We start from the raw sequence: 27,565 nt of genomic DNA, 5'->3' as shown, positions 1-27,565 counted from the left end.
ACAGTGTACATATTTAACCAGCAAGCTGAGTCTCACAGTGTACATATTTAACCAGCAAGCTGAGTCTCACAGTGTACATATTTAACCAGCAAGCTGAGTCTCACAGTGTACATATTTAACCAGCAAGCTGAGTCTCACAGTGTACATATTTAACCAGCAAGCTGAGTCTCACAGTGTACATATTTAACCAGCAAGCTGAGTCTCACAGTGTACATATTTAACCAGCAAGCTGAGTCTCACAGTGTACATATTTAACCAGCAAGCTGAGTCTCACAGTGTACATATTTAACCAGCAAGCTGAGTCTCACAGTGTACATATTTAACCAGCAAGCTGAGTCTCACAGTGTACATATTTAACCAGCAAGCTGAGTCTCACAGTGTACATATTTAACCAGCAAGCTGAGTCTCACAGTGTACATATTTAACCAGCAAGCTGAGTCTCACAGTGTACATATTTAACCAGCAAGCTGAGTCTCACATGGTACATATTTAACCAGCAAGCTGAGTCTCACAGTGTACATATTTAACCAGCAAGCTGAGTCTCACATGGTACATATTTAACCAGCAAGCTGAGTCTCACAGTGTACATATTTAACCAGCAAGCTGAGTCTCACAGTGTACATATTTAACCAGCAAGCTGAGTCTCACAGTGTACATATTTAACCAGCAAGCTGAGTCTCACAGTGTACATATTTAACCAGCAAGCTGAGTCTCACAGTGTACATATTTAACCAGCAAGCTGAGTCTCACAGTGTACATATTTAACCAGCAAGCTGAGTCTCACATGGTACATATTTAACCAGCAAGCTGAGTCTCACAGTGTACATATTTAACCAGCAAGCTGAGTCTCACAGTGTACATATTTAACCAGCAAGCTGAGTCTCACAGTGTACATATTTAACCAGCAAGCTGAGTCTCACAGTGTACATATTTAACCAGCAAGCTGAGTCTCACAGTGTACATATTTAACCAGCAAGCTGAGTCTCACAGTGTACATATTTAACCAGCAAGCTGAGTCTCACAGTGTACATATTTAACCAGCAAGCTGAGTCTCACAGTGTACATATTTAACCAGCAAGCTGAGTCTCACAGTGTACATATTTAACCAGCAAGCTGAGTCTCACAGTGTACATATTTAACCAGCAAGCTGAGTCTCACAGTGTACATATTTAACCAGCAAGCTGAGTCTCACAGTGTACATATTTAACCAGCAAGCTGAGTCTCACAGTGTACATATTTAACCAGCAAGCTGAGTCTCACATGGTACATATTTAACCAGCAAGCTGAGTCTCACATGGTACATATTTAACCAGCAAGCTGAGTCTCACAGTGTACATATTTAACCAGCAAGCTGAGTCTCACAGTGTACATATTTAACCAGCAAGCTGAGTCTCACAGTGTACATATTTAACCAGCAAGCTGAGTCTCACAGTGTACATATTTAACCAGCAAGCTGAGTCTCACAGTGTACATATTTAACCAGCAAGCTGAGTCTCACAGTGTACATATTTAACCAGCAAGCTGAGTCTCACAGTGTACATATTTAACCAGCAAGCTGAGTCTCACAGTGTACATATTTAACCAGCAAGCTGAGTCTAATGACAAACACACAGTAGTTGCTGTTATATGAATCTTTCAGAATGGAGAATCCCCATTGGCAGATGAGGTTGGTTTTGATCCTTGATGTTGAAGGACCTTTGTTCTGTGAGAGGAGTAGAAGACAGGGCTGAGTTTAATGAGCTCTAGTCTGCTGTTGCAGACTGGACGAAGGCTCAGGGCTTCAGTGTAACACAGCCTCAGTGAAAATTAGAAAACATAATGAACCCCAGAATAATCCCAATTTATAAATCTCAAAATGAATCCAATAAATTCTATCTTCCAATGGAAAATCTTTATTTTGGTGCAGTGATTTCACTGCAATATTTTGTGGTGACCTGTAACCCCCCTATGATTCTACCCACTTGTATTTGCTGTAGGCGGCTATTTAGGATCTCTATTTAGAATCTCTATTTAGGCAGCATATTTAGAATCTCTATTTAGGCAGCTATTTAGGATCTCTATTTAGAATCTCTATTTAGGCAGCATATTTAGAATCTCTATTTAGGCAGCTATTTAGGATCTCTATTTAGAATCTCTATTTAGGCAGCATATTTAGAATCTCTATTTAGGCAGCTATTTAGGATCTCTATTTAGAATCTCTATTTAGGCAGCTATTTAGAATCTCTATTTAGGCAGCATATTTAGAATCTCTATTTAGGCAGCTATTTAGGATCTCTATTTAGAATCTCTATTTAGGCAGCTATTTAGGATCTCTATTTAGAATCTCTATTTAGGCAGCTATTTAGGATCTCTATTTAGAATCTCTATTTAGGCAGCTATTTAGGATCTCTATTTAGAATCTCTATTTAGGCAGCTATTTAGAATCTCTATTTAGAATCTCTATTTAGGCAGCTATTGAGGATCTCTATTTAGAATCTCTATTTAGGCAGCTATTTAGAATCTCTTTTTAGAATCTCTATTTAGGCAGCATATTTAGAATCTCTATTTAGGCAGCATATTTAGGATCTCTATTTACGCAGCATATTTAGAATCTCTATTTAGGCAGTGTCGTGTCTTTGACTATGCCAGATTAATTGCTATGACATGCTATTCTATAAAATAATTTCTCCGTAATTAATATTACCTGATTGAACTAATCATGTAAATGTTAATTAACTAGAGAGGGACACCACGAAAGAATATTTATAGAGCTGTTATCTTTCGAATAAACTCTTGAAGATTTAGTAAGATTTTACATCCATAACAGTCACATTAATCGTCATTTTATTCAGTCTCATCTGAAAGTTGTAAGTCCTTGATTATCTGCAAGAATCCTGGCTAACAAGTTGAATCAGCAATACAAAATTGGGTTTAATTATTTATTTACTAAATACCTAACTAATCACACAGAAACACACATACACAATTAAATCATAACTTGATCACAAATTACGTCATACAGAAAAACGTCCCTAGCGGGCGGAATAGATATGACAGCTTGTTACACAAAGAAAAGGGGCGGGATTTTAGTGAAAGAGCGGGAGACTGGAACAGAGGCGAAGCTGTGCTATCGTAAATACAGTATCTTATGCATTCTAAATTACCGCCCATTTGAAGAGGAAAATGCAATAAATATTTACTCTGAGCTGCGCTTCAGTAGGTTGGTGGTAGATGGACCGTGTCGCCAACCCGAGTCCTCTGTCCTTTGAAGAATGTCTCTGGTGCCTTACTGGATACGTTGGAGGAACGTTGTGTGGGTTGGGTGCAGGAACGTCCTTCCTAACCTGCGTTTAGCTGTTGCTAACTCAACGGCTAGGAGATATCACTTCTGTAGTGAATACGAGTTCAAAGTTCATACCATTCACAATCAAAGTCCATGCTGCTGTTGGCTTAGTTCTGTAGTTATTATCTGAACCATTCTGACACCGGATCGTCATCCTAGTGTACCCGGAACAGAAAGTTATATTCTTGTCAATGGCTTTTATAGTGGAGGGAGAGGGGTGTGTCTGAAAAGTTTATAACCCATGCCTCTTCACAGGGGCGGGCCACTGTGAGCAGAGGAACACTTATGAAAGTCCAGATCTCTCATTTGGAAGCTAAAATTACATTTCACCTCTTCACAAATAATGTCATATTCAAACATTTGAATTAAACAACAATTCCATGTGAATCCGATACCTCTTACGTTTAGACTTTCCACAGTAGAGTTTATGTCATTCTATCATTGATGAGAATGTGTCAGAGGGCAACCGAACTGACATAATATACCTTAAGTACCACCGCATATGTTCAGTTGGTCGGATTACCAGAATATAGTTCATTTCCCCCCACTTCTGATGTTACCCAGAATCTCTATGTTAACCCATGGGTTTCCTTATGTCACATCAGTTATAGTAGGGAGAGAGAAAAAGGGGGAAAGAGGTATTTATGACTGTCATAAACCTACCCACAGGCCAACGTCATGACAGCAGCATATTTAGAATCTCTATTTACGCAGCATATTTAGAATCTCTATTTAGGCAGCATATTTAGAATCTCTATTAATAAGGCAGCATATTTAGAATCTCTGGTGTTTGTCATTGACTGACCTTGTAGAGATGGTCATGTTTTAGCAGCTTTAGAATCTGCAAAACGAATTAGATGAAAAGCACAGGTGCGGGTGTGTATGTATTGTGTGTATGTATTTATGTGTGTGTTTGACTGTGTGTATTCCCACTTGTGTGTGTCTGCATTTAATTGGCACACATGTGTGTGTCCTCAGGTGACAGGAGAATCCAGGTCAGAGTCTGGTTGATGAAATAATAGGTTTGTAGGCCAGGGTTCTCCTTTCCAGAGACGTACCAGCTTGTGTTCACTCATTGGCTCACGTCTCATTCCAACCACGTCTCTTGTGATCGCTACACGGTATAGGTCTTGCCAGTCCTGTATTTCAGACAAGTATTTGCACATAATTATTTTATTTTTAAATCGGAAACGATTACCTTATAGCCTCAACTCAATATTGGGAAGGTGTTCTTAATGTTTTGTACACTCAGTGTATATGTGACGTCGGGGCATGGATTCTACAAGGTGTCGAAAACGTTCCATAGGGATGCTGGCCCATGTTGACTCCAATCCTTCCCACAGTTGTGTCAAGTTGGCTGGATGTCCTTTGGGTGGTGGACCGTTCTTGATACACATGGGAAACTGTTGAGCATGAGAAACCTAGCAGCATTGCAGTTCTTGACACAAACCGGTGTGCCTGGAACCTACTACAATACCCCGTTCAAAGGCACTTATATATTTTTGTTTTGCCCATTTACCCTCGATATTGCACACATAAACAATCCATGTCTCAATTGTCTCAAGTTTTAAAAATCCTTCTTTAACCTGTCTCCTCCCCTTCATCTCCATTGATTGAAGTGGATTTAACAGGTGACATGAATAAGGGATCATAGCTTTCAACTGGATTCACCTGGTCAGTTTATGTCAATGAAAGAGCAGGTGTTCTTAATGTTTTGTACACTCAGTGTACATAATATGATTATTAATCCAAATAAATATCAACATACAGATACTGTACACATAATGTAAATGCAATTATTTGCAACGTATGAACATACGGACACGATTACACGAAGCACTGCATGACCAGCCGTCACGTAGAAACAATATGATTATCATTCTACGTAAATATCGATATACAGGTACTGTACGTACTAATGTCAATGCAATACCGGGCGGCAGGTAGCCTAGCGGTTAAGAGTACCGGGCGGCAGGTAGCCTAGCGGTTAAGAGTACCGGGCGGCAGATAGCCTAGCGGTTAAGAGTATCGGGCGGCAGGTAGCCTAGCGGTTAAGAGTATCGGGCGGCAGGTAGCCTAGCGGTTAAGAGTACCGGGCGGCAGGTAGCCTAGCGGTTAAGAGTATCGGGCGGCAGGTAGCCTAGCGGTTAAGAGTATCGGGCGGCAGGTAGCCTAGCGGTTAAGAGTACCGGGCGGCAGATAGCCTAGCGGTTAAGAGTATCGGGCGGCAGGTAGCCTAGCGGTTAAGAGTATCGGGCGGCAGGTAGCCTAGCGGTTAAGAGTACCGGGTGGCAGATAGCCTAGCGGTTAAGAGTACCGGGCGGCAGGTAGCCTAGCGGTTAAGAGTACCGGGCGGTAGGTAGCCTAGCGGTTAAGAGTATCGGGCGGCAGGTAGCCTAGCGGTTAAGAGTACCGGGCGGCAGGTAGCCTAGCGGTTAAGAGTATCGGGCGGCAGGTAGCCTAGCGGTTAAGAGTATCGGGCGGCAGGTAGCCTAGCGGTTAAGAGTATCGGGCGGCAGGTAGCCTAGCGGTTAAGAGTACCGGGCGGCAGGTAGACTAGCGGTTAAGAGTACCGGGCGGCAGGTAGCCTAGCGGTTAAGAGTACCGGGAGGCAGGTAGTCTAGCGGTTAAGTGTACCGGGAGGCAGGTAGCCTAGCGGTTAAGAGTACCGGGCGGCAGGTAGCCTAGCGGTTAAGAGTACCGGGCGGCAGGTAGCCTAGCGGTTAAGAGTACCGGGAGGCAGGTAGTCTAGCGGTTAAGTGTACCGGGAGGCAGGTAGCCTAGCGGTTAAGAGTACCGGGCGGCAGGTAGCCTAGCGGTTAAGAGTACCGGGCGGCAGGTAGCCTAGCCGTTAAGAGTACCGGGCGGCAGGTAGCCTAGCGGTTAAGAGTACCGTGCGGCAGGTAGCCTAGCCGTTAAGAGTACCGGGCGGCAGGTAGCCTAGCGGTTAAGAGTACCGGGCGGCAGGTAGCCTAGCGGTTAAGAGTACCGGGCGGCAGGTAGCCTAGCGGTTAAGAGTACCGGGCGGCAGGTAGCCTAGCGGTTAAGAGTACCGGGCGGCAAGTAGCCTAGCGGTTAAGAGTACCGGGAGGCAGGTAGCCTAGCGGTTAAGAGTACCGGGAGGCAGGTAGCCTAGCGGTTAACTCAACAACTATCCTCTGCTCAACTCAACTCTGTTTCTCTCTCAACAACTATCCTCTGCTCAACTCAACTCTGTTTCTCTCTTAACAACTATCCTCTGCTCAACTCAACTCTGTTTCTCTCTTAACTTATCAACTATCCTCTGCTCAACTCAACTCTGTTTCTCTCTTAACTCAACAACTATCCTATCCCCCTTCACTCCCCCTCTCCTCCTCTTACTCCTCCTTTTCCTCCTCCTCCTCCCTCTTCTCCTCTAACTCCTCCTCTAACTCCTCCTCCTCCCTCTTCTCCTCCTCCTCCCTCTTCTCCACCTCCTCCCTCTAACTCCTCCTCCTCCCTCTTCTCCTCCTTCTCCTCTAGCTCCTCCTCCTCCCTCTAACTCCTCCCTCTTCTCCTCCTTCTCCTCTAGCTCCTCCTCCTCCCTCTTCTTCTCCTCCTCCCCCTCCCCCTCTCCTCCTCCTCCTTCTCCTCTAACTCATCTTCCTCCCTCCAACTCCTCCTCCTCCCTCTAACTCCTCGTGGTGTATATTTTTGTTTTGCCCATTTACCCTCAAAATTGCACACATAAACAATCCATGTCTCAATTGTCTCAAGTTTTAAAAATCCTTCTTTAACCTGTCTCCTCCCCTTCATCTCCATTGATTGAAGTGGATTTAACAGGTGACATGAATAAGGGATCATAGCTTTCAACTGGATTCACCTGGTCAGTTTATGTCAATGAAAGAGCAGGTGTTCTTAATGTTTTGTACACTCAGTGTACATAATATGATTATTAATCCAAATAAATATCAACATACAGATACTGTACACATAATGTAAATGCAATTATTTGCAACGTATGAACATACGGACACGATTACACGAAGCACTGCATGACCAGCCGTCACGTAGAAACAATATGATTATCATTCTACGTAAATATCGATATACAGATACTGTACGTACTAATGTCAATGCAAGTACCGGGCAGCAGGTAGCCTAGCGGTTAAGAGTACCGGGCGGCAGATAGCCTAGCGGTTAAGAGTATCGGGCGGCAGGTAGCCTAGCGGTTAAGAGTACCGGGCGGCAGGTAGCCTAGCGGTTAAGAGTACCGGGCGGCAGGTAGCCTAGCGGTTAAGAGTACTGGGAGGCAGGTAGCCTAGCGGTTAAGTGTACCGGGCGGCAGGTAGCCTAGCGGTTAAGAGTACCGGGCGGCAGGTAGCCTAGCGGTTAAGTGTACCGGGCGGCAGGTAGCCTAGCGGTTAAGAGTACCGGGCGGCAGGTAGCCTAGCGGTTAAGAGTACCGGGCGGCAGGTAGCCTAGCGGTTAAGAGTACCGGGCGGCAGGTAGCCTAGCCGTTAAGAGTACCGGGCGGCAGGTAGCCTAGCGGTTAAGAGTACCGGGCGGCAGGTAGCCTAGCGGTTAAGAGTACCGGGCGGCAGGTAGCCTAGCGGTTAAGAGTACCGGGCGGCAGGTAGCCTAGCGGTTAAGAGTACCGGGAGGCAGGTAGCCTAGCGGTTAAGAGTACCGGGCGGCAGGTAGCCTAGCGGTTAAGAGTACCGGGTGGCAGGTAGCCTAGCGGTTAAGAGCGTTGGGCCAGTAACTGAAAGGTTGCTGGTTCGTATCCCTAGAGCCAACTAGGTTAAACATTGGTCAATGTGCTCTTGAGCAAGGCATTTAACCTTAATTGCTCATGTAAGTCGCTCTGGAAAAGAGTGTCTGTTAAATGACAATAAAATCAATACAAATAAATACAAAATTACACATTGAGCTATTCACACATTTTATAAAGAGGCATATACAGTTTTTTGTTGGTTTTTAGATTGAGATTTTAAACCAGAAGGTGGACTTGTTTCATCAAAGTGTGGATCCAAGGATAATCTGAAGCACTCTCCCTGTGGAGGCAATGTATGTACTGCTCTGCTTTCTCTCCATTCCTGCCTGGATTTTCCTCTCTTTTATCTGGCTTTTTCTCAACCCTTTCTTTCAGATGGGGTCCCCAGTCCATTTTCTTGCCTCTGGTTTCATTGGTACTGTGTATTTCTCTAATTGATCTGTTAGTCAGTCTGTATTGAGTGTGTGCTTCATGTACCATGGTAATTCTCTTCAAAACAGGGTACATTTGAGTAGCAGAATGATGTCAAAACGACAACATGTTGATATCCCACATTCCTATTATATTATATCTATGTCCTCTAACTATGTCCTCCTACTATGTCCTGCTGCTATGTCCTCCAACTATGTCCTGCTACTATGTCCTCCAACTATGTCCTCCAACTATGTCCTCCAACTATGTCCTGCTACTATGTCCTCCAACTATGTCCTGCTACTATGTCCTCCAACTATGTCCTGCTACTATGTCCTCCAACTATGTCCTGCTACTATGTCATCCAACTATCTCCTCCAACTATGTCCTCCTACTATGTCCTCCAACTATCTCCTCCTACTATGTCCTCCAACTATCTCCTCCAACTATCTCCTCCAACTATGTCCTCCTACTATGTCCTCCAACTATGTCCTCCTACTATGTCCTCCAACTATGTCCTCCTACTATGTCCTCCAACTATCTCCTCCTACTATCTCCTCCAACTATGTCCTCCAACTTTCTCCTCCAACTATGTCCTCCTACTATGTCCTCCAACTATGTCCTCCTACTATGTCCTCCTACTATGTCCTCCAACTATGTCCTCCTACTATGTCCTCCAACTATGCCATTGGAGAATGAATGAAGAAATGAATTGATGGATGGATGAATGAATGAATGGTTTAATTAATGTATGGATGGGTTAATGAATGAATTAAGGAATTAATTGATGGGTTAATGAACGAATGAATGAATTGATGGATGGATGAATGGATTAATTAATTAATGGATTAATTCATGTATGTATGTATGTATGGATGGATGGATGGATGGATGGATGGATGGATGGATGGATGGATGGATGGATGGATGGATGGATGGATGGATGGATGGATGGATGGATGGATGGATGGATGGATGGATGGGTGAATAACTGACTGAATGGGCTTGCGAGCTAGCGAATAAACCACGGAACGAACTCATTCTAATAGACAGAGGAATGAATGTCTGAGTGTTACAGAGTATGGATGCTGTCGTCCTCAGGTCTTCATTCCAAGTGTTAAACTGGACTTTAGCCATGTCCAGTCTAAGTGTGGCTCCCTGGACAAAATCCAGTACGCACCCACCGGGGGAAACGTGAGTGTCTCAACACAGTGTGTTTACACACCCTGCTCTAACCAACCGCTCACTCACTAACCAACAGGCATGGATGATAGTGAATCATGGTATCACTGTGACAGTGTTTTCTATGGATGGTGAATGGTGGTGAATCATGGTATCACTGTGACAGTGTTTTCTATGGATGGTGAATGGTGGTGAATCGTGGTATCACTGTGACAGTATTTTCTATGGATGGTGAATGGTGGTGAATCGTGGTATCACTGTGACAGTATTTTCTATTGCTTTGCTTTGCGTCTTGATTAATAAAGACATGGCGATTTGGCTTTTTAATCACATTCCTTACTCAGTTTTCAGTTTAGTCTTGGCACAAAGCACAGCTACCTAACCTCGTAGTGGTTTTCAGTACAGTACCCTGTCTGTGCATACAGGGTCATCAAAAACTATCCTAAAAGAGTATTTTAACATAGTCCTTTCAATAGTCTTTTAACATAGTCATTTACCATAGAGTTTTAACTGTATGTATCCTGTCACACCAGCCAGAGACGTCACTCAAAGGACATCTGGCCCACCCACCTATTGTTCATCTAGCATCATGGACTGTATCAAAATAAACACTGAAGATCAATTAAAACACCTGTTCTCTGACTTGTCACTTAGCACTGGTGTTATCTGTGATGTAATCAATAGCCACATTCCAGAAGGTCTGCAAAGCTGACATCTACCCAGGCGTAGTGAAATTTGGTTCTGACTGCTTTGCAGATTGTCTGGAACATGGCCAAAGTGTTTAGTGCTTGTTGTTGTGTTAGTGTCTGCTTTGATGCTCTAGATTGACTGGTTTCAGTTGATTGTGTGATGTCAGTGTCGTCTGGTGTGATGTCAGTTTCGTCTGGTGTGATGTCAGTGTCATCTTGGGTGATGTCAGTGTCGTCTGGTGTGATGTCATTGTCGTCTTGTGTGATGTCAGTTTCGTCTGGTGTGATGTCAGTTTCGTCTGGTGTGATGTCAGTGTCATCTTGTGTGATGTCAGTGTCATCTTGTGTGATGTCAGTGTCGTCTTGTGTGATGTCAGTGTCGTCTGGTGTGATGTCAGTTTCGTCTGGTGTGATGTCAGTGTCGTCTGGTGTGATGTCAGTGTCGTCTTGTGTGATGTCAGTGTCGTAGTGTGTGATGTCAGTGTCGTCTGGTGTGATGTCAGTGTCGTCTGGTGTGATGTCAGTGTCGTCTTGTGTGATGTCAGTGTCATCTTGGGTGATGTCAGTGACGTCTTGTGTGATGTCAGTGTCATCTTGTGTGATGTCAGTGTCATCTTGTGTGATGTCAGTGTCGTCTGGTGTGATGTCAGTGTCGTCTTGTGTGATGTCAGTGTCGTCTTGTGTGATGTCAGTGTCGTCTTGTGTGATGTCAGTGTGATATTGTGTGATGTGTCACAGATTGATGATGTCATTAATCTGTTGAGTGCTACTTTCTGTTCTTCCTTAAATGTATGCATTTTTATTCATAATCTTTAATTGAAGATAAATAGGATACCGTAAATGATGGTAAATTCGCATCATTTCAAGGTATTGTCCTACGGCCCTTCAGATCTAAAATGTGGCAGTCCCTTCCCTCAGTGCAGTATAAGACAGTGTCTGAATACACCTCTCGCAGGTCCACATCACCACCAAGAAGATAGACCTGAGCCACATCACCTCTAAATGTGGATCAATGTCCAACATCCGTCACCGGCCAGGTAATCAGCACTTTTTTAGTTAATTCATTAATATTGAGTGATTATCTAATAGAGAGTGTATTCAAATCTTTTGGATGAACAGGGTATAAGAACAATACATTTCTAGTTACACTTTCATACATTACATTTTTATGCTGTACCTCAGACAAGTCACTAACTGTAGTTTAATTAGCAATGGAAGATTAATCCTACAGGCATTTTGTCCTGTGTAGTTACATAGTTCACCTACTGCTTCTGTTTATGTGAGTATCGATTCATTCATATTCTTTACTTCTCTCTTCTCCTCTCTCCTCTCTTCTTCTGTTCTTCTCCTCTCTCCTCTCTTCTTCTCTTCTCCTCTCTTCTTCTCTTCTTAACCTCTCTCCTCCTCTATTCTCCTCGCTTCCTTCTCTTCTCTTCTTCTCCTCTCTCCTCCTCTATTCTCCTCGCTTCCTTCTCTTCTCTTCTTCTCCTCTCTCCTGTTCTCTTCCTCTCCTCTCTCCTCCTCTATTCCTCTTCTCTCTCCTTCCTCTCTACATCTCCTACAGGGGGTGGTAACGTGCGTATTGAGAGTGTGAAGCTGGACTTCAAGGACAAGGCCGAGGCCAAAGTGGGCTCACTGGCCAACGCCAGTCACACCCCTGGGGGAGGACAAATCATGGTGAGACAGTCTACAGTAAAAGGACAGTACAGGGTCATGTTCATTAGGCACCAAACAGAAGAAAACGGACTGAAACAGGGAGGGACTACCTGGACTTTTCCAATAAGAAACTCATTTTCGTTGGCGATTGCAAAATGTTTTAAAACATGTTCAGTTACGTGCCCTAATGGACACGGCCCAGGTTTACATAGATGGCTTAGTGGTTTAGAGCATGGTGCTGGCAACAGCAAGGTTGTGGGTTTGATTCCAACATGGCCATGGTTAACCCTCTCCCCCTCTCTCTCTCTCTCTCTGTCTCTCTGTCAGATCGAGAGCCACAAGCTGACGTTCCGTGACACGGCCAAGGCGCGCGTGGACCACGGGGCAGACGTTATCACCCTGTCCCCAGGTGGCACGGGGGGCACATCCCCCCACCGTCTCAGCAACGTGTCATCCACGGGCAGCCTCAACCTCCTGGACTGCCCCCAGCTGTCCACGCTGGCCCAGGACGTCACCATGGCCCTGGCCAAGCAAGGCTTATGAGCCTCCTGCCTCCTCCATCGCCCCTGGTTCCTGGTCCTCCATCTCTCCCTGGACCTCCTGGATCCCTTGGACCCCCTGGTCTTAACATCCCCCTTTAACATTTCTCCGTCGGCCCTCCACTGCAACAACCCGTCCCCCAAGATAAGAAACCAGACGACTGTGATCAGAGTATCAGAGTCCATCCTCCATCATTCCACTCCCCCTCTCGCTCCTCCATAGGAAAACATGCTATTTAAACTACCACCACCAGGGGGATTTTAATGACTGACTCTAGGATGTATGTTCTTCTTCTTTCTGTTCTAAGGGATGTGCCCGACTCTGCTAGGGTGTGTTGTGTTGTTCTTTTGGCTTCTTTTCATTCCATGTTGAACTTTCTTTGGGACAGTACTGTAGATGGCCAGTGTGCTAACTAGCTAAGGCATTGAAACAGGTACAGGGATAGTGTTGATAGGGTATTATCGGTTATCTAAGACTTTACAGTGATTCTTATTGTGTGGCAATGATCTCAAAGACATTCCATTTAGCCTAGGATATTAAGCGGCCCAGCCTGGTTTCATTCCCAACATACACTATATATACAAAAGTATGTGGACACCCCTTCAAGTTAGTGGATTCGGCTATTTCAGCCATACCCATTGCTGACAGGTGTATAAAATTGAGCACACAGCCATGCAATCTCCATAGACAAACATTGGCAGTAGAATGGCCTTACTGAAGAGCTTAGTGGCTTATAACATGGCACCGTCATAGGATGCCACCTTTCCAACAAGTCAGTTTGTCAAATTTCTGCAATGCCAGAGCTGCCCCGGGCAATTGTAAGCACTGTTATTGTAAAGTGGAAACGTCTAGGAGCAACAACGTCTCAGCCGCGAAGTGGTAGACCACACAAGCGCACAGAACGGGACCACCAAGTGCTGAAGAGTGTAGCGTGTTAAAATCGTCTGTCCTCGGTTGCAACACTCACTACCGAGTTCCAAACTGCCTCTGGGAGCAACTTCAGCACAAGAACTGGTCGTCGGGGGCTTCATGAAATGGGTTTCCATGGCCGAGCAACCGCACACAAGCCTAAGATCACCATGCTCAATGCCAAGAGTCTGCTGGAGTGGTGTAATGCTCGCCGCCATTGGACTCTGGAGCAGTGGAAATGTGTTCTCTGGAGTGATGAATCACGCTTCGTCATCTGGCAGTCCGATGGACCAATCTGGGTTTGGCGGATGCCAGGAGAACGCTACCTTCCCCAATGCACAGTGCCAACAGTAAAGTTTGGTGGATAATGGTCTGGGGCTGTTTTTCATGGTTCGGGCTAGGCCCCTTAGTTTTAGTGAAGGGAAATCATGACACTACAGTATACAATGACATTCTAGACAATTCTGTGTCCAACTTTGTGGCAAGAGTTTGGGGAAGGCCCTTTCCCGTTTCAGCATGACAATGCCCCTGTGCACAAAGCGAGGTCCATACAGAAATGGTTTGTTGAGATCGGTGTGGAAGAACTTGACTGGTCTGCACAAAGCCCTGACCTCAACCCCATCGAACAACTTTGGGATGGATTGGAACGCCAACTGCGAGCCAGGCCTAATCGCCAACATCAGTGCCCGACCTCACTAATGCTCATGGCCGAATGGAAGAAAGTCCCTGCAGCAATGTACCAACATCTAGTGGAAAGCCTTCCCAGAAGAGTGGATGGCTGTTATAGCAGCAAAGGGGGGACCACATCTAGATTTGGGTATGTCATTTTAGGTGAACATTTAAAAAAAGAGGTTAATGCCCATGATTTTGGAATGAGATGTTCGATGAGCAGCTGTCCACATACTTTTGATCATGCAGTGTATATGATCCAGTATCCCAGGTCCTGTATGTGTCTCGTAGACAGGAGGCTGTTACGTTTGTGAACAACAATTAATCTACAACAATTCAATACAAAACGTTACAACTGTAACGGTAAGAAATGGCTGTTCAGACAAGCTTGTTTCAATTCATTGGCAGAAAATGTGATGTTTTCTAATAGAATTGATTTTGTTTTAGTCATGTGACTATATGACTTCATGATGTCATTTGCTGAATTATTGGACAAAATGTGGTTTTGTTTAGTTTTTTAAAATCTCATTAATAGTGCAAATGGTAGTGTTGATGTCACGGTGGCTGAACTAGCACATGCTGTGGCTACACATTGCAGTCATGTCAAGTTACAATGCTATAAAATCCTAGCTTTCCAATAGACCTCTTCCACAAGCCATCAGGCTGCTTTTCTGCTTCAGTGATGTGAGCATTCATTTTACATACAGTAGCTCTGTTTTTTTCACGAAACAGTCGCTATTATGCTGATGTGACAAAAGCCAGTGAGTGACCTAATAGCACAGAGTTATAGACATAAAAGATCTAGAGAGTGAACACTGTAGCTAGGGACTATACTGTGTCTATTCAGTGAACACAGACTATAACCGCTTTGTACCAGCCTTAGACTAACACGTTTGCTTCCAATAAGCCTTTCTCCTACGTTTAGAGTAGCAAGAACATGGACCTTGAATGAGCTAAGGGCCTGCAGTCGCTTGTGTAACTACGCAGAAAGTGTCTGAAGCTTTATATTTAAATAAACATTCCATGAAAATAGCAGCTATGGTGTACACTGTGAAAATGTCCCGGTCGGATCGTACGGACGGGACTTTCTAAGGAAAGGAGGTTCAAGTAATGAAGGGATGTAGTGGAAGGAAAAGGAAGTCGTTCTCAACTTGTACGTGTTTGATAAAAATGTTCTAGCTTATTTTTATCTGTCGCCGTTTGTGATACCCTCCCTCCCACCCCCAATTTACACATGTTGGTTACCCTTCAGTGTTTTTCTCAAACCCGTTCTTCCCTCCTCCTCCCACAACCCTTTGCCTGTTTAAGTGTATTTAAAGAGACCATGTAGATGTGCACACTTTCCAATGTTTGAAACAATGCTGTTGACAAAACACAGAATAATAACAACAGGAATAAAATAATAAAATGAATGAAATACATTCGTTTGAAACATTTTCTGGATCTTCCCAAAAAGAACGAGCTGTTTTTAAAATGCTGTCATAAATGTGTCTGCGTTATGTTATTGGGACTGTGAGGGCTAGATTGCATGCTACTGAGAGAATGACAGAATGACAGACAGAGAGAGAGAAAGAGAGAACAGAGAGGACAGGGAAGAGATTATGTAAAGGGTAATTCATGTCATTTGGGAAGGCTAACTGCATGCAACAGATGTTGTTGGGCCAAAAGGTTGTGCCCGTCAGAACACGGTCGTGTTTTTATTGTATTAGATAACGCGTTTAATAGATGATGTACGTTCTGGTCGTCTACACGCCCCACAGCGCTGTACAGCCAACCAATACTCGTAATTGTGTGAATATCACTAGAAGGTATTTGTGGGTTATTTTATTCCCCTTTAGTGACGTGTCATACCATGAAATGTTAATGTAATCAAAACAGGGGTGGGTTTTATTTCAACGTAATTGAACAACCTGTTGATGTTATTCATATGGGGATAGATTAAATATGTGTGGAGAAATACTCCAGCCTGAATGTGCCGCATGCTGTGTGTAAACCGATTCTGCTTTTATATTGGTGCTTTTCCTCGTCGTTTAGCCTACTGTTCCCAGGAGCCGACCTGATCATACTTATGTTGTTAAGGAAAACCTCTGTTCTTACTTCCTAGTAGTCGTACTGCGTTTTTACAGCAGCCCCCCCCCCCCCCCCCCCCCCCCCGTCGCTGTGTGATAAATCACTCTGCCGTTCCCCGCTGCCGCTGCTCCGAAGGTGGTGCTGAAACCATATAGATCTCGCTCTGTTACCTCTACCACCGCCGACATTTGCAGCCATTTTACACAAGCCGAACGGAATCATGTCGTGAGGCATCACATCACCTGGGACGCCCGGACCCAGCTACGTTTGGACCGCGACAAGTCGACAAGATGGTGAAGCGGAAAAGCCTGGATGAGACCGACACGGAGTGCGGCAAGGGTATACCGTTCCCGATCCAGACCTTCTTATGGAGGCAGACCAGGTTAGTGTCGTGACAGCCATTGATAACAGGTGTTTGCCGCTGCTCAGAATATACGGGGGTGAGATTATATGTCAACCAAGCTAACTCGCTCCCTTAGGTTATACATTAAAATATGTGTTACATCTGTATAGAAGGTTTTTATGTGAGTGTCAATCATTTGACTCCTTATACACCCATTGACAGGGTTGTCATATCAGGCTATGCGTCAGTTCATTTGGTTAGGCTATTGTAGCCTATTCAATACATCCAAACATACAACAAGATGAAAAGAAAAAACCCTGAGAAAAACAGATAGTTCTCGTTCTAGAGGAGGGGGAGGGGCAGGCTAAGATGTCACACCTGTAGACATGGTTGGGAAAAGGTGAAGGTGATTGCCTTATCATGCATCCGCTGTAACCTACGGCTGAAGCCATCTGCCATGTATACAGTATGCTCACTGTTATTTCTAGAGGTAGGGCTAGGCTATGAGCGGTATAAGAGATCATATTTGATCATTTGGATGACACCACTGGCCACTTGCACGAAGACGTGTGGCGGTCTAGCTCCAACATTTGCGTCACAGCCTATTCAATTTACCCTATGTAGCTAATGATATTATTTTCAAACAATGATGTAATGAAAATTAAACACGCCCCAATGTTTTCATGATTGCAGCGCGTTTCTGAGGCCGAAGTTGGGGAAACAATACGAGGCATCTTGTGTGGTAAGCCATTTTCTCAATGCAATAGTTATGATTACAATGAATCATCGCTCCGCTTCTCCCGCGGCCTCACCGCACCGGCGAATTAGGGGAGCATTTTCCAATTGCATTTAGCGGATTGGAGTTTGTTCTGTTCTATTCTGTACCTTTCCCGTTTGGTTAAACTGTTATTACTATGAATTGTAGCTAGTTCAAACTCATCTTTATATTGAATCTATACATTGTAATAACACGTCTTTGAGTGTATGACCAAATAGTAAATTGGGCAATAACTCAGGCTTGCTGCTTTCTCCAAGGCATATTACTTTGCTTGAGGACACATATGGGCCACATCCACTGGCATTCAATGGCCCTTCAGTTTCTGGCTCAGAGTCTCACTGGCCCATGTTCATGAAGCATTTCCAAGTAGGAGTGCTGATCTAGGATCAGGTTTACCTTTTACATAATAACAAATAAGATTACATGGACAGGGAGACCTGATCCCAGATCAGCACTCCTACTCGGAGACATTTAATGAATACGGGCCACTGTGTCTCTCTCCTAGTCCTTTGAGCGGGTGCTGGTGGAGAACAAGCTCCACGGGCTCTCCCCGGTGCTGTCCGAGGCCATCCAGAGCATCTCTCGCTGGGAGCTGGTCCAGGTCGCCCTGCCCCACGTGCTCCACTGCACCGCCATCCTGCTCTCTAACAGGAACAAGCTGGGTAAACACACACACACACACACACACATGGACGCAGACACGCACATGCATGCACATGTATACAGTAATAAACACACACATTCAGTAATGCATACAGTAATACACACACACATACAGTAATACACACACAGACACGCATACAATAATACAGACTGGCATACAGTAATACAGACACGAATACATGCATACAGTAATACAGACACGGATACAGTAATACAGACATGCATACAGTAATACAGACACACATACAATAATACAGACTGGCATACAGTAATAGAGACACGAATACACGCATACAGTAATACAGACACGCATACAGTAATACAGACACGCATACAGTAATACAGACACACACAGACAGGAATACAGTAATACACCCCCCCCCCCTCCCACCACACACACCCATGTATCCCATCACACCAATCAAACACTAATCTCTGACCCAGGGATGTCAAACTTTGCCAACTCTGCCAACCCGGATGTTCTAGCCGTGTCTGAATCCTGGCTTAGGAAGACCACCAAAAATTCTGACATTTTCATCCCTAACTACAACATTTTCAGACAAGATAGAACGGCCAAAGGGGGCGGTGTTGCAATCTACTGCAAAGATAGCCTGCAGAGTTCTGTCCTACTATCCAGGTCTGTACCCAAACAATTTGAACTTCTACTTTTAAAAATCCACCTCTCTAAAAACAAGTCTCTCACCGTTGCCGCCTGCTATAGACTACCCTCTGCCCCCAGCTGTGCTCTGGACACCATATGTGAACTGATTGCCCCCCATCTATCTTCAGAGCTCGTGCTGCTAGGCGACCTAAACTGGAACATGCTTAACACCCCAGCCATCCTACAATCTAAGCTTGATGCCCTCAATCTCACACAAATTATCAATGAACCTACCAGGTACCACCCCAAAACCGTAAACACGGGCACCCTCATAGATATCATCCTAACCAACTTGCCCTCTAAATACACCTCTGCTGTTTTCAACCAAGATCTCAGCGATCACTGCCTCATTGCCTGCATCCGTAATGGGTCAGCGGTCAAACGACCTCCACTCATCACTGTCAAACGCTCCCTGAAACACTTCAGCGAGCAGGCCTTTCTAATCGACCTGGCCGGGGTATCCTGGAAGGATATTGATCTCATCCCGTCAGTAGAGGATGCCTGGTTATTTTTTTTTAAATACCTTCCTCACCATCTTAAATAAGCATGCCCCATTCAAGAAATGTAGAACCAGGAACAGATATAGCCCTTGGTTCTCTCCAGACCTGACTGCCCTTAACCAACACAAAAACATCCTATGGCGTTCTGCATTAGCATCGAACAGCCCCCGTGATATGCAACTTTTCAGGGAAGCTAGAAACCAATATACACAGGCCGTTAGAAAAGCCAAGGCTAGCTTTTTCAAGCAGAAATTTGCTTCCTGCAACACAAACTCAAAAAAGTTCTGGGACACTGTAAAGTCCATGGAGAATAAGAACATCTCCTCCCAGCTGCCCACTGCACTGAAGACAGGAAACACTGTCACCACCGATAAATCCACTATAATTGAGAATTTCAATAAGCATTTTTCTACGGCTGGCCATGTTTTCCACCTGGCTACCCCTACCCCGGTCAACAGCACTGCACCCCCCACAGCTACTCGCCCAAGCCTTCCCCATTTCACCTCCCAAATCCAGTCAGCTGATGTTCTGAAAGAGCTGCAAAATCTGGACCCCTACAAATCAGCCGGGCTAGATAATCTGGACCCTTTCTTTCTAAAATTATCTGCTGAAATTGTTGCCACCCCTATTACTAGCCTGTTCAACCTCTCTTTCGTGTCATCTGAGATTCCCAAAGATTGGAAAGCAGCTGCGGTCATCCCCCTCTTCAAAGGGGGGGGACACTCTTGACCCAAACTGCTACAGACCTATATCTATCCTACCCTGCCTTTCTAAGGTCTTCGAAAGCCAAGTCAACAAACAGATTACCGACCATTTCGAATCCCACCATACCTTCTCTGCTATGCAATCTGTTTTCAGAGCTGGTCATGGGTGCACCTCAGCCACGCTCAAGGTCCTAAACGATTTCTTAACCGCCATCGATAAAAAACAATACTGTGCAGCCGTATTCATTGACCTGGCCAAGGCTTTCGACTCTTTCAATCACCACACCCTCATCGGCAGACTCGACAGCCTTGGTTTCTCAAATGATTGCCTCGCCTGGTTCACCAACTACTTCTCTGATAGAGTTCAGTGTGTCAAATCGGAGGGTCTGTTGTCCGGGCCTCTGGCAGTCTCTATGGGGGTGCCACAGGGTTCAATTCTTGGACCGACTCTCTTCTCTGTATACATCAATGATGTCGCTCTTGCTGCTGGTGAGTCTCTGATCCACCTCTACGCAGACGACACGATTCTGTATACTTCTGGCCCTTCTTTGGACACTGTGTTAACAACCCTCCAGGCGAGTTTCAATGCCATACAACTCTCCTTCCGTGGCCTCCAATTGCTCTTAAATACAAGTAAATCTAAATGCATGCTCTTCAACCGATCGCTGCCTGCACCTGCCCGCCTGTCCAACATCACTACTCTGGACGGCTCTGACTTAGAATATGTGGACAACTACAAATACCTAGGTGTCTGGTTAGACTGTAAACTCTCCTTCCAGACTCACATCAAACATCTCCAATCCAAAGTTAAATCTAGAATTGGCTTCCTATTCCGCAACAAAGCATCCTTCACTCATGCTGCCAAACATACCCTTGTAAAACTGACCATCCTACCAATCCTCAACTTCGGTGATGTCATTTACAAAATAGCCTCCAATAGCCTACTCAATAAATTGGATGCAGTCTATCACAGTGCCATCCGTTTTGTCACCAAAGCCCCATATACTACCCACCACTGCAACCTGTACGCTCTCGTTGGCTGGCCCTCGCTTCATACTCGTCGCCAAACCCACTGGCTCCAGGTCATCTACAAGACCCTGCTAGGTAAAGTCCCCCCTTATCTCAGCTCGCTGGTCACCATAGCAGCACCCACCTGTAGCACGCACTCCAGCAGGTATATCTCTCTGGTCACCCCCAAAACCAATTCTTCCTTTGGCCGCCTCTCCTTCCAGTTCTCTGCTGCCAATGACTGGCACGAACTACAAAAATCTCTGAAACTGAAAACACTTATCTCCCTCACTAGCTTTAAGCACCAGCTGTCAGAGCAGCTCACAGATTACTGCACCTGTACATAGCCCATCTATAATTTAGCCCAAACAACTACCTCTTTCCCTACTGTATTTATTTATTTATTTTGCTCCTTTGCACCCCATTATTTCTATCTCTACTTTGCACATTCTTCCACTGCAAATCAACCATTCCAGTGTTTTACTTGCTATATTGTATTTACTTTGCCACCATGGCCTTTTTTTTGCCTTCACCTCCCTTATCTCACCTCACTTGCTCACATTGTATATAGACTTATTTTTCTACTGTATTATTGACTGTATGTTTGTTTTACTCCATGTGTAACTCTGTGTTGTTGTATGTGTCGAACTGCTTTGCTTTATCTTGGCCAGGTCGCAATTGTAAATGAGAACTTGTTCTCAACTTGCCTACCTGGTTAAATAAAGGTGAAATAAATAAATAAAAACTTATTTTGCCCCGCGGGCCATACTTAAACGTCAAAATGTGTAAAAAAAGAGTCCTCTATCTGTCACTTTTGGAATTTTTGATGCTCCCTGACTGTCTAGCTTTCGTATCGATAACTGTTATCAAGCTGGACAGGGTGAAGAGACTATAGATGACTGTTATCAAGCTGGACAGAGTGAAGAGACTATAGATGACTGTTATCAAGCTGGACAGAGTGAAGAGACTATAGATGACTGTTATCAAGCTGGACAGAGTGAAGAGACTATAAATGACTGTTATCTAGCTGGACAGAGTGAAGGGACTGTAGATGACTGTTATCAAGCTGGACAGATTGAAGAGACTGTAGATGACTGTTATCAAACTGGACAGAGTGAAGAGACTATAAATGACTGTTATCAAGCTGGACAGTGAAGAGACTATAGATGACTGTTATCAAGCTGGACAGAGTGAAGAGACTATAGATAACTGTTATCAAGCTGGACAGATTGAAGAGACTGTAGATGACTGTTATCAAGCTGGGCAGAGTGAAGAGACTATAGATGACTGTTATCAAGCTGGACAGAGTGAAGAGACTATATATGACTGTTATCAAGCTGGACACAGTGAAGAGACTATAGATGACTGTTATCAAGCTGGACAGAGTGAAGAGACTATAAATGACTGTTTTTAAGCTGGACAGAGTGAAGAGACTATAGATGACTGTTATCAAGCTGGACACAGTGAAGAGACTATAGATGACTGTTATCAAGCTGGACAGAGTGAAGAGACTATAGATGACTGTTATCAAGCTGGACACAGTGAAGAGACTGTAGATGACTGTTATCAAGCTGTGAAGAGACTATAGATGACTGTTATCAAGCTGGACAGAGTGAAGAGACTATATATGACTGTTATCAAGCTGGACAGAGTGAAGAGACTATATATGACTGTTATCAAGCTGGACAGAGTGAAGAGAATATATATGACTGTTATCAAGCTGGAAAGAGTGAAAAGTGATCAGACCCATTAACTTTTTCCACATTTTGTTACATTACAGCCTGATTCTAAAATGGATTAAATTATGTTTTTTCCTCAACAATCTACACGCAAAACCCCATAATGCCAAAGCAAAAACAGATTATTAGAAATGTTTGCAAATGTATTACAAATAAAAACAGAAATACCTTCTTTACATAAGTATTCAGACCCTTTGCTATGAGACTCGAAATTGAGCTCAGGTGCATCCTGTTTCGATTGATCATCCCTGAGATGTTTCTACAACTTGATTGGAGTCCACCTGTGGTAAATTCAATTGATTGGACATGATTTGGAAAGGCACACACCTGTCTATATAAGGTCCCACAGTTGACAGTGCATGTCAGATCAAAAACCAAGCCATGAGGTCGAAGGAATTGTCCGTAGAGCTCCGAGACAGGATTGTGTTGAGGCACAGATCTGGGGAAGGGTACGAAAACATTTCTTCAGCATTGAAGGTCCCCAAGAACACAGTGGCCTCCATCATTCTTAAATGGTAGAAGTTTGGAACCACAAAGACTCTTCCTAGAGCTGGCCGCCAGGCCAAACTGAGCAATCTGGGGAGAAGGGCCTTGGTCAGGGAGGTGACCAAGAACCCGATGGTCACTCTGATAGAGCTCCAGAGTTCCTCTGTGGAGATGGGAGAACCTTCCAGAAGGACAACCATCTCTGCAGCAATCCACCAATCAGGTCTTTATGGTAGAGTCGCCAGACGGAAGCCACTCCTCAGTAAAAGATACATGACAGCCTGCTTGGAGTTTGCCAAAATCCACCTAAAGGACTCTAAGACCATGAGAAACAAGATTCTCTGGCCTGATGAAACCAAGATTGAAGTCTTTGGCTTCAATGCTGAGCGTCACGTCTAGAGGAAACCTGGCACCATCTCCACAGTGAAGCATGGTGGTTGCGGCATCATGCTGTGGGGATGTTTTTCAGCGGCAGGGACTGGGAGACTAGTCAGGATCGAGGGAAAGATGAACGGAGCAAAGTACATAGAATTCCTTGATGAAAACCTGCTCCAAAGCACTCAGGACCTCAGACTGGGGTGACGGTTCATCTTCCAACAGGACAACGACCCTAAGCACACAGCCAAGACAACGCAGGAGTGGCTTCGGGACAAGTCTCTGAATGTTCTTGAGTGGCCCAGCCAGAGCCCAGACTTGAACCCGATCTAACATCTTTGGAGAGACCATAAAATAGCTGTTTAGCGACGCTCCCCATCCAACCTGACAGAGCTTGAGAGGATCTGCAGAGAAGAAGGGGTGAAACTCCACAAATACAGGTGTGCCAAGCTTGTAGCGTCATACCCAAGAAGACTCGAGGCTGTAATTGCTGCCTAAGGTGGTTCAACAAAGTACTGAGTAAAGGGTCTGAATAGTTGTGTAAATATGATATATATGTTTTTTTATTTGTAATACATTTGCAAAAATTTCTAAAAACCTGTTTTTGCTTTGTCATTCTGGGGTATTGTTTGTAGTTTGATGAGGGGGAAAAAACAATTTAATCAATTTTAGAATAAGGCTGTAACATAACAAAATGTGGAAAAAGTCATAGGGTCTGAATACTTTCCAAATGCAGTGTAAATGACTGTTATCAAGCTGGACAGATTGAAGAGACTTTAAATTACTGTTATCAAGCTGGACAGAGTGAAGAGACTATAGATGACTATTATCAAGCTGGACAGAGTGAAGAGACTATAACTTATTGTTATCAAGCTGGACAGATTGAAGAGACTATAGATGACTGTTATCAAGCTGGACAGAGTGAAGAGACTATAGATGACTGTTATCAAGCTGGACAGTGAAGAGACTATAAATGACTGTTATCAAGCTGGACAGAGTGAAGAGACTATAGATGACTGTTATCAAGCTGGACAGAGTGAAGAGACTATAAATGACTGTTATCAAGCTGGACAGAGTGAAGAGACTATAAATGACTGTTATCAAGCTGGACAGAGTGTAGAGACTGTACATGTAGGACCATTATAATTTCTACACAGTTTCGATTTGGTTTTATTTGCTCCGCAAAGCATTCCCGGAAGTATTGCAATGTTGGGCCTCTGAGTTTAGAAACTCTGTGATCAAACCACCAGTGGGCCGCATTGAACAGGCCATATGTTTGACACCCCTGCTCTGACCCCTCACCCCTAACCCCCCTCTAACCCCAGGTCACCAGGACAAGCTGGGCGTGGCGGAGACCAAGCTGCTCCATACCCTCCACTGGATGCTACTGGAGGCGGCCCAGGAGTGCAACCAGGAGCCCAGCCTGGGCCACGGATGGTCGGGGGGCAGCAGCAGCTCAGCCTTCCTCCAGCCAATGGGGATTGGGAACCAGGGTTCCCCGCCAGCCAGAGGTGGCCAAGGTGGCCCAGGATCAGGCACCGGTTCTGGGTCAGGAGCGCCACGCTGCAGCGGGTCCCTGGAGGAGGATGAGCACGCCCGCACCAAGCTCTTCCACAAGAGCATGGCCACCGTGGAGCTGTTTGTCTTCCTCTTTGCTCCCCTCATTCACCGCATCAAGGTACCTCTGATTCATCCATCCTGCTGGACTTCCTGTTGATCTGTGTGTATAGATGCTGCGGTTGTGTTTCATGGCTCTGGGGAATGCTTTGGTTCCCTACTGTGCGTGCGTGTCTGTGTGTGTGTATGTGTCTGTGTGTGTGTGTATGTAAACTTTTTCGCTGTGTCGTCTAGGAGTCTGATCTGACTTTCCGATTGGTCAGTGGTCTCATCATATGGCAGCCAATGTGGGAGCACCGGCAACCTGACGTCCCCGCCTTCTCTGCCCTCATCAAGCCTGTGAGGAACATTGTGACAGGTGAGACACCCAGAGGACACCAAAGAAAGCATGTAGTACTGACTCTATGGAATCATCTGAGTTCTACTCTGCTGTTTTACATGAGACATTAGTAATATCCACACCAAATACCATAGTAACAAAAGTGATATTTTAGTTTATTCTACATAGTCTAGACCCTAAAAGGAATCTTCTGCCCTTTCCATAGAGGGTTCCTGGAAACGAAAAGGGTTCTTCAAAAGGACCTCTTATGGGGACAGCCAAAGAACCCTTTTGGAATCCTTTTTATTAAGAGTGCATTCTATTCTATTCCATTAGATTCTATTCTATTAGATTCTATTCTATTAATTCTATTCTATTAGATTCTATTCTATTGGATTCTATTCTGTAAGCTACCACCTGTTTTGTCAACAGCCAAGAGGAACTCCCCGGTGAACAACCAGTGTAGCCCCTGTGGGTCCAGAAACCAAGCCCCCATGGTGAGTGTTCGTCTCAGGCAGCAGTGAGACACCCCTCCTCCAGCCCCCCCCCCCCCCCCCCCCCCCCCAGGAGGTGTCACTACAGTCTCTGGTTCGAATCCAGGCTGTATCACATCCAGCCATGATTGGGAGTCCCATAGGACGGCGGACAATTGGCTCAGCATTGTCTGGGTTTGGCCGGGGTAGGCCGACATTGTAAATAATAGTTTATTCTTAACTAGTTAACTTAACTAGCCTAGTTAAATAAAGGTTAAAAAAAAAATCCCCTTGCTGGTATGATCTCTGTGTGTGTGTAGCATCTGATTAGAAGAGACTTAAAGCCTCTTGACTGACAGGCTCTTATTTGCTCTGTCTGCAGGGTTTCCAGGTGGTCTGTGAAACGACCCAATCAGATTCATCCTCCCCCGGGGCTGGAGAGCAGAGCTGTCGCCGCGGCAACTCAGTGGAGAGAGGTGGGCCGTCAACGCGACAGGCTCCACTCGACAAAGGGATCGCCAAGAAGAAGTAAGCCGTTATGAACTGTGCAGTTGATACAGAACACACACACATGACATATGATACATGGAAAATGTGAACAGTAAGGAAACATTAAAGGGATTGGTACATATACAGTGGCAAGAAAAAGTATGTGAACCCTTTGGAATTACCTGGACTTCTACATAAATTGGTCATAAAATTTGATCTGATCTTCATCTAGGTCACAACAATAGACAGTCTGCTTAAACTAATAACACACAATTATACGTTTTCATGTCTTTATTGAACACACCGTGTAAACATTCACAGTACAGGGTGGGAAAAGTATGTGAACCCTTGGATTTAATAACTGGTTGACCCTCCTTTGTCAGCAATAACCTCAACCAAACATTTTCTGTAGTTGCGGATCAGACCTGCACAACGGGTCAGGAGGAATTTTGGTCCATTCCTCTTTACAAAACTGTTTCAGTTCAGCAATATTCTTGGGATGTCTGGTGTGAAGCGCTCTCTTGAGGTCATGCCACAGCATCTCAACCGGGTTGAGGTCAGGACTCTGACTGGGACACTCCAGAAGGTGTATTTTCTTCTGTTGAAGCCATTCTGTTGTTGATTTACTTCTGTGTTTTGGGTCGTTGTCCTGTTGCATCACCTAACTTCTGTTGAGCTTCAATTGGCAGACAGACAGCCTTACATTCTCCTGCAAAATGTCTTGATAAACTTGGGAATTGATTTTTCCATCGATGATAGCAAGCTGTCCAGGCCCTGAGGCAGCAAAGCAGCTCCAAACCATGATGCTCCCTCCACCATACTTTACAGTTGGGATGAGGTTTTGATGTTGGTGTGCTGTGCCTTTTTTTCTCCACACATAGTGTTGTGTGTTCCTTCCAAACAACTCATCTGTAGTTTCATCTGTCCACAGAATATTTTGCCAGTAGCGCTGTGGAACATCCAGGTGCTATTTTGCGAACTTTAGACGTGCAGCAATGTTTTTTTTGGGCAGCAGTGGCTTCTTCCGTCCTTCCATGAACATCATTCTTGTTTAGTGTTTTAAGTATCGTAGACTCGTCAACAGAGATGTTAGCATGTTACAGCGATTTTTTTGTCTTTAGCTGACACTCTAGGATTCTTCTTAACCTCATTGAGCATTCTGCGCTGTACTCTTGCAGTCATCTTCGCAGGACGGCCACTCCTAGGTAGGTAGCAACAGTGCTGAAC

General features: G+C 44.7%; 2 protein-coding genes across 4 annotated transcripts in view; both read left to right on the top strand.

The window, feature by feature from the left end:
* Positions 1 to 13,195, top strand: part of LOC120033391 (microtubule-associated protein 2-like) — a 113,432-nt gene extending 100,237 nt beyond the window's left edge. For all 3 annotated transcript variants that reach the window (XM_038979721.1, XM_038979723.1, XM_038979722.1), the window contains 4 exons: positions 9,570 to 9,662; positions 11,295 to 11,376; positions 11,904 to 12,016; positions 12,323 to 13,195. In XM_038979721.1, the coding sequence (XP_038835649.1) occupies positions 9,570 to 9,662; positions 11,295 to 11,376; positions 11,904 to 12,016; positions 12,323 to 12,538 (504 nt within the window). In that variant the 3' untranslated portion in view covers positions 12,539 to 13,195. The remainder of the gene's footprint in view (positions 1 to 9,569; positions 9,663 to 11,294; positions 11,377 to 11,903; positions 12,017 to 12,322) is intronic.
* A 3,278-nt stretch (positions 13,196 to 16,473) lies between these two features.
* The window catches only part of LOC120033462 (protein unc-80 homolog), a 99,450-nt gene continuing 88,358 nt past the window's right edge, over positions 16,474 to 27,565 (top strand). Inside the window, exons 1-7 of the mRNA XM_038979828.1 lie at positions 16,474 to 16,565; positions 17,220 to 17,268; positions 17,810 to 17,966; positions 24,766 to 25,118; positions 25,292 to 25,415; positions 25,809 to 25,879; positions 26,232 to 26,315. Of these exons, the coding sequence (XP_038835756.1) occupies positions 16,474 to 16,565; positions 17,220 to 17,268; positions 17,810 to 17,966; positions 24,766 to 25,118; positions 25,292 to 25,415; positions 25,809 to 25,879; positions 26,232 to 26,315 (930 nt within the window). The remainder of the gene's footprint in view (positions 16,566 to 17,219; positions 17,269 to 17,809; positions 17,967 to 24,765; positions 25,119 to 25,291; positions 25,416 to 25,808; positions 25,880 to 26,231; positions 26,316 to 27,565) is intronic.

This window comes from Salvelinus namaycush, chromosome 40 (genome assembly GCF_016432855.1).
Source record: "Salvelinus namaycush isolate Seneca chromosome 40, SaNama_1.0, whole genome shotgun sequence".
NCBI classification, from domain to species: Eukaryota; Metazoa; Chordata; class Actinopteri; order Salmoniformes; family Salmonidae; genus Salvelinus; species Salvelinus namaycush.
This window is presented reverse-complemented; position numbering and strand designations above follow the sequence as displayed.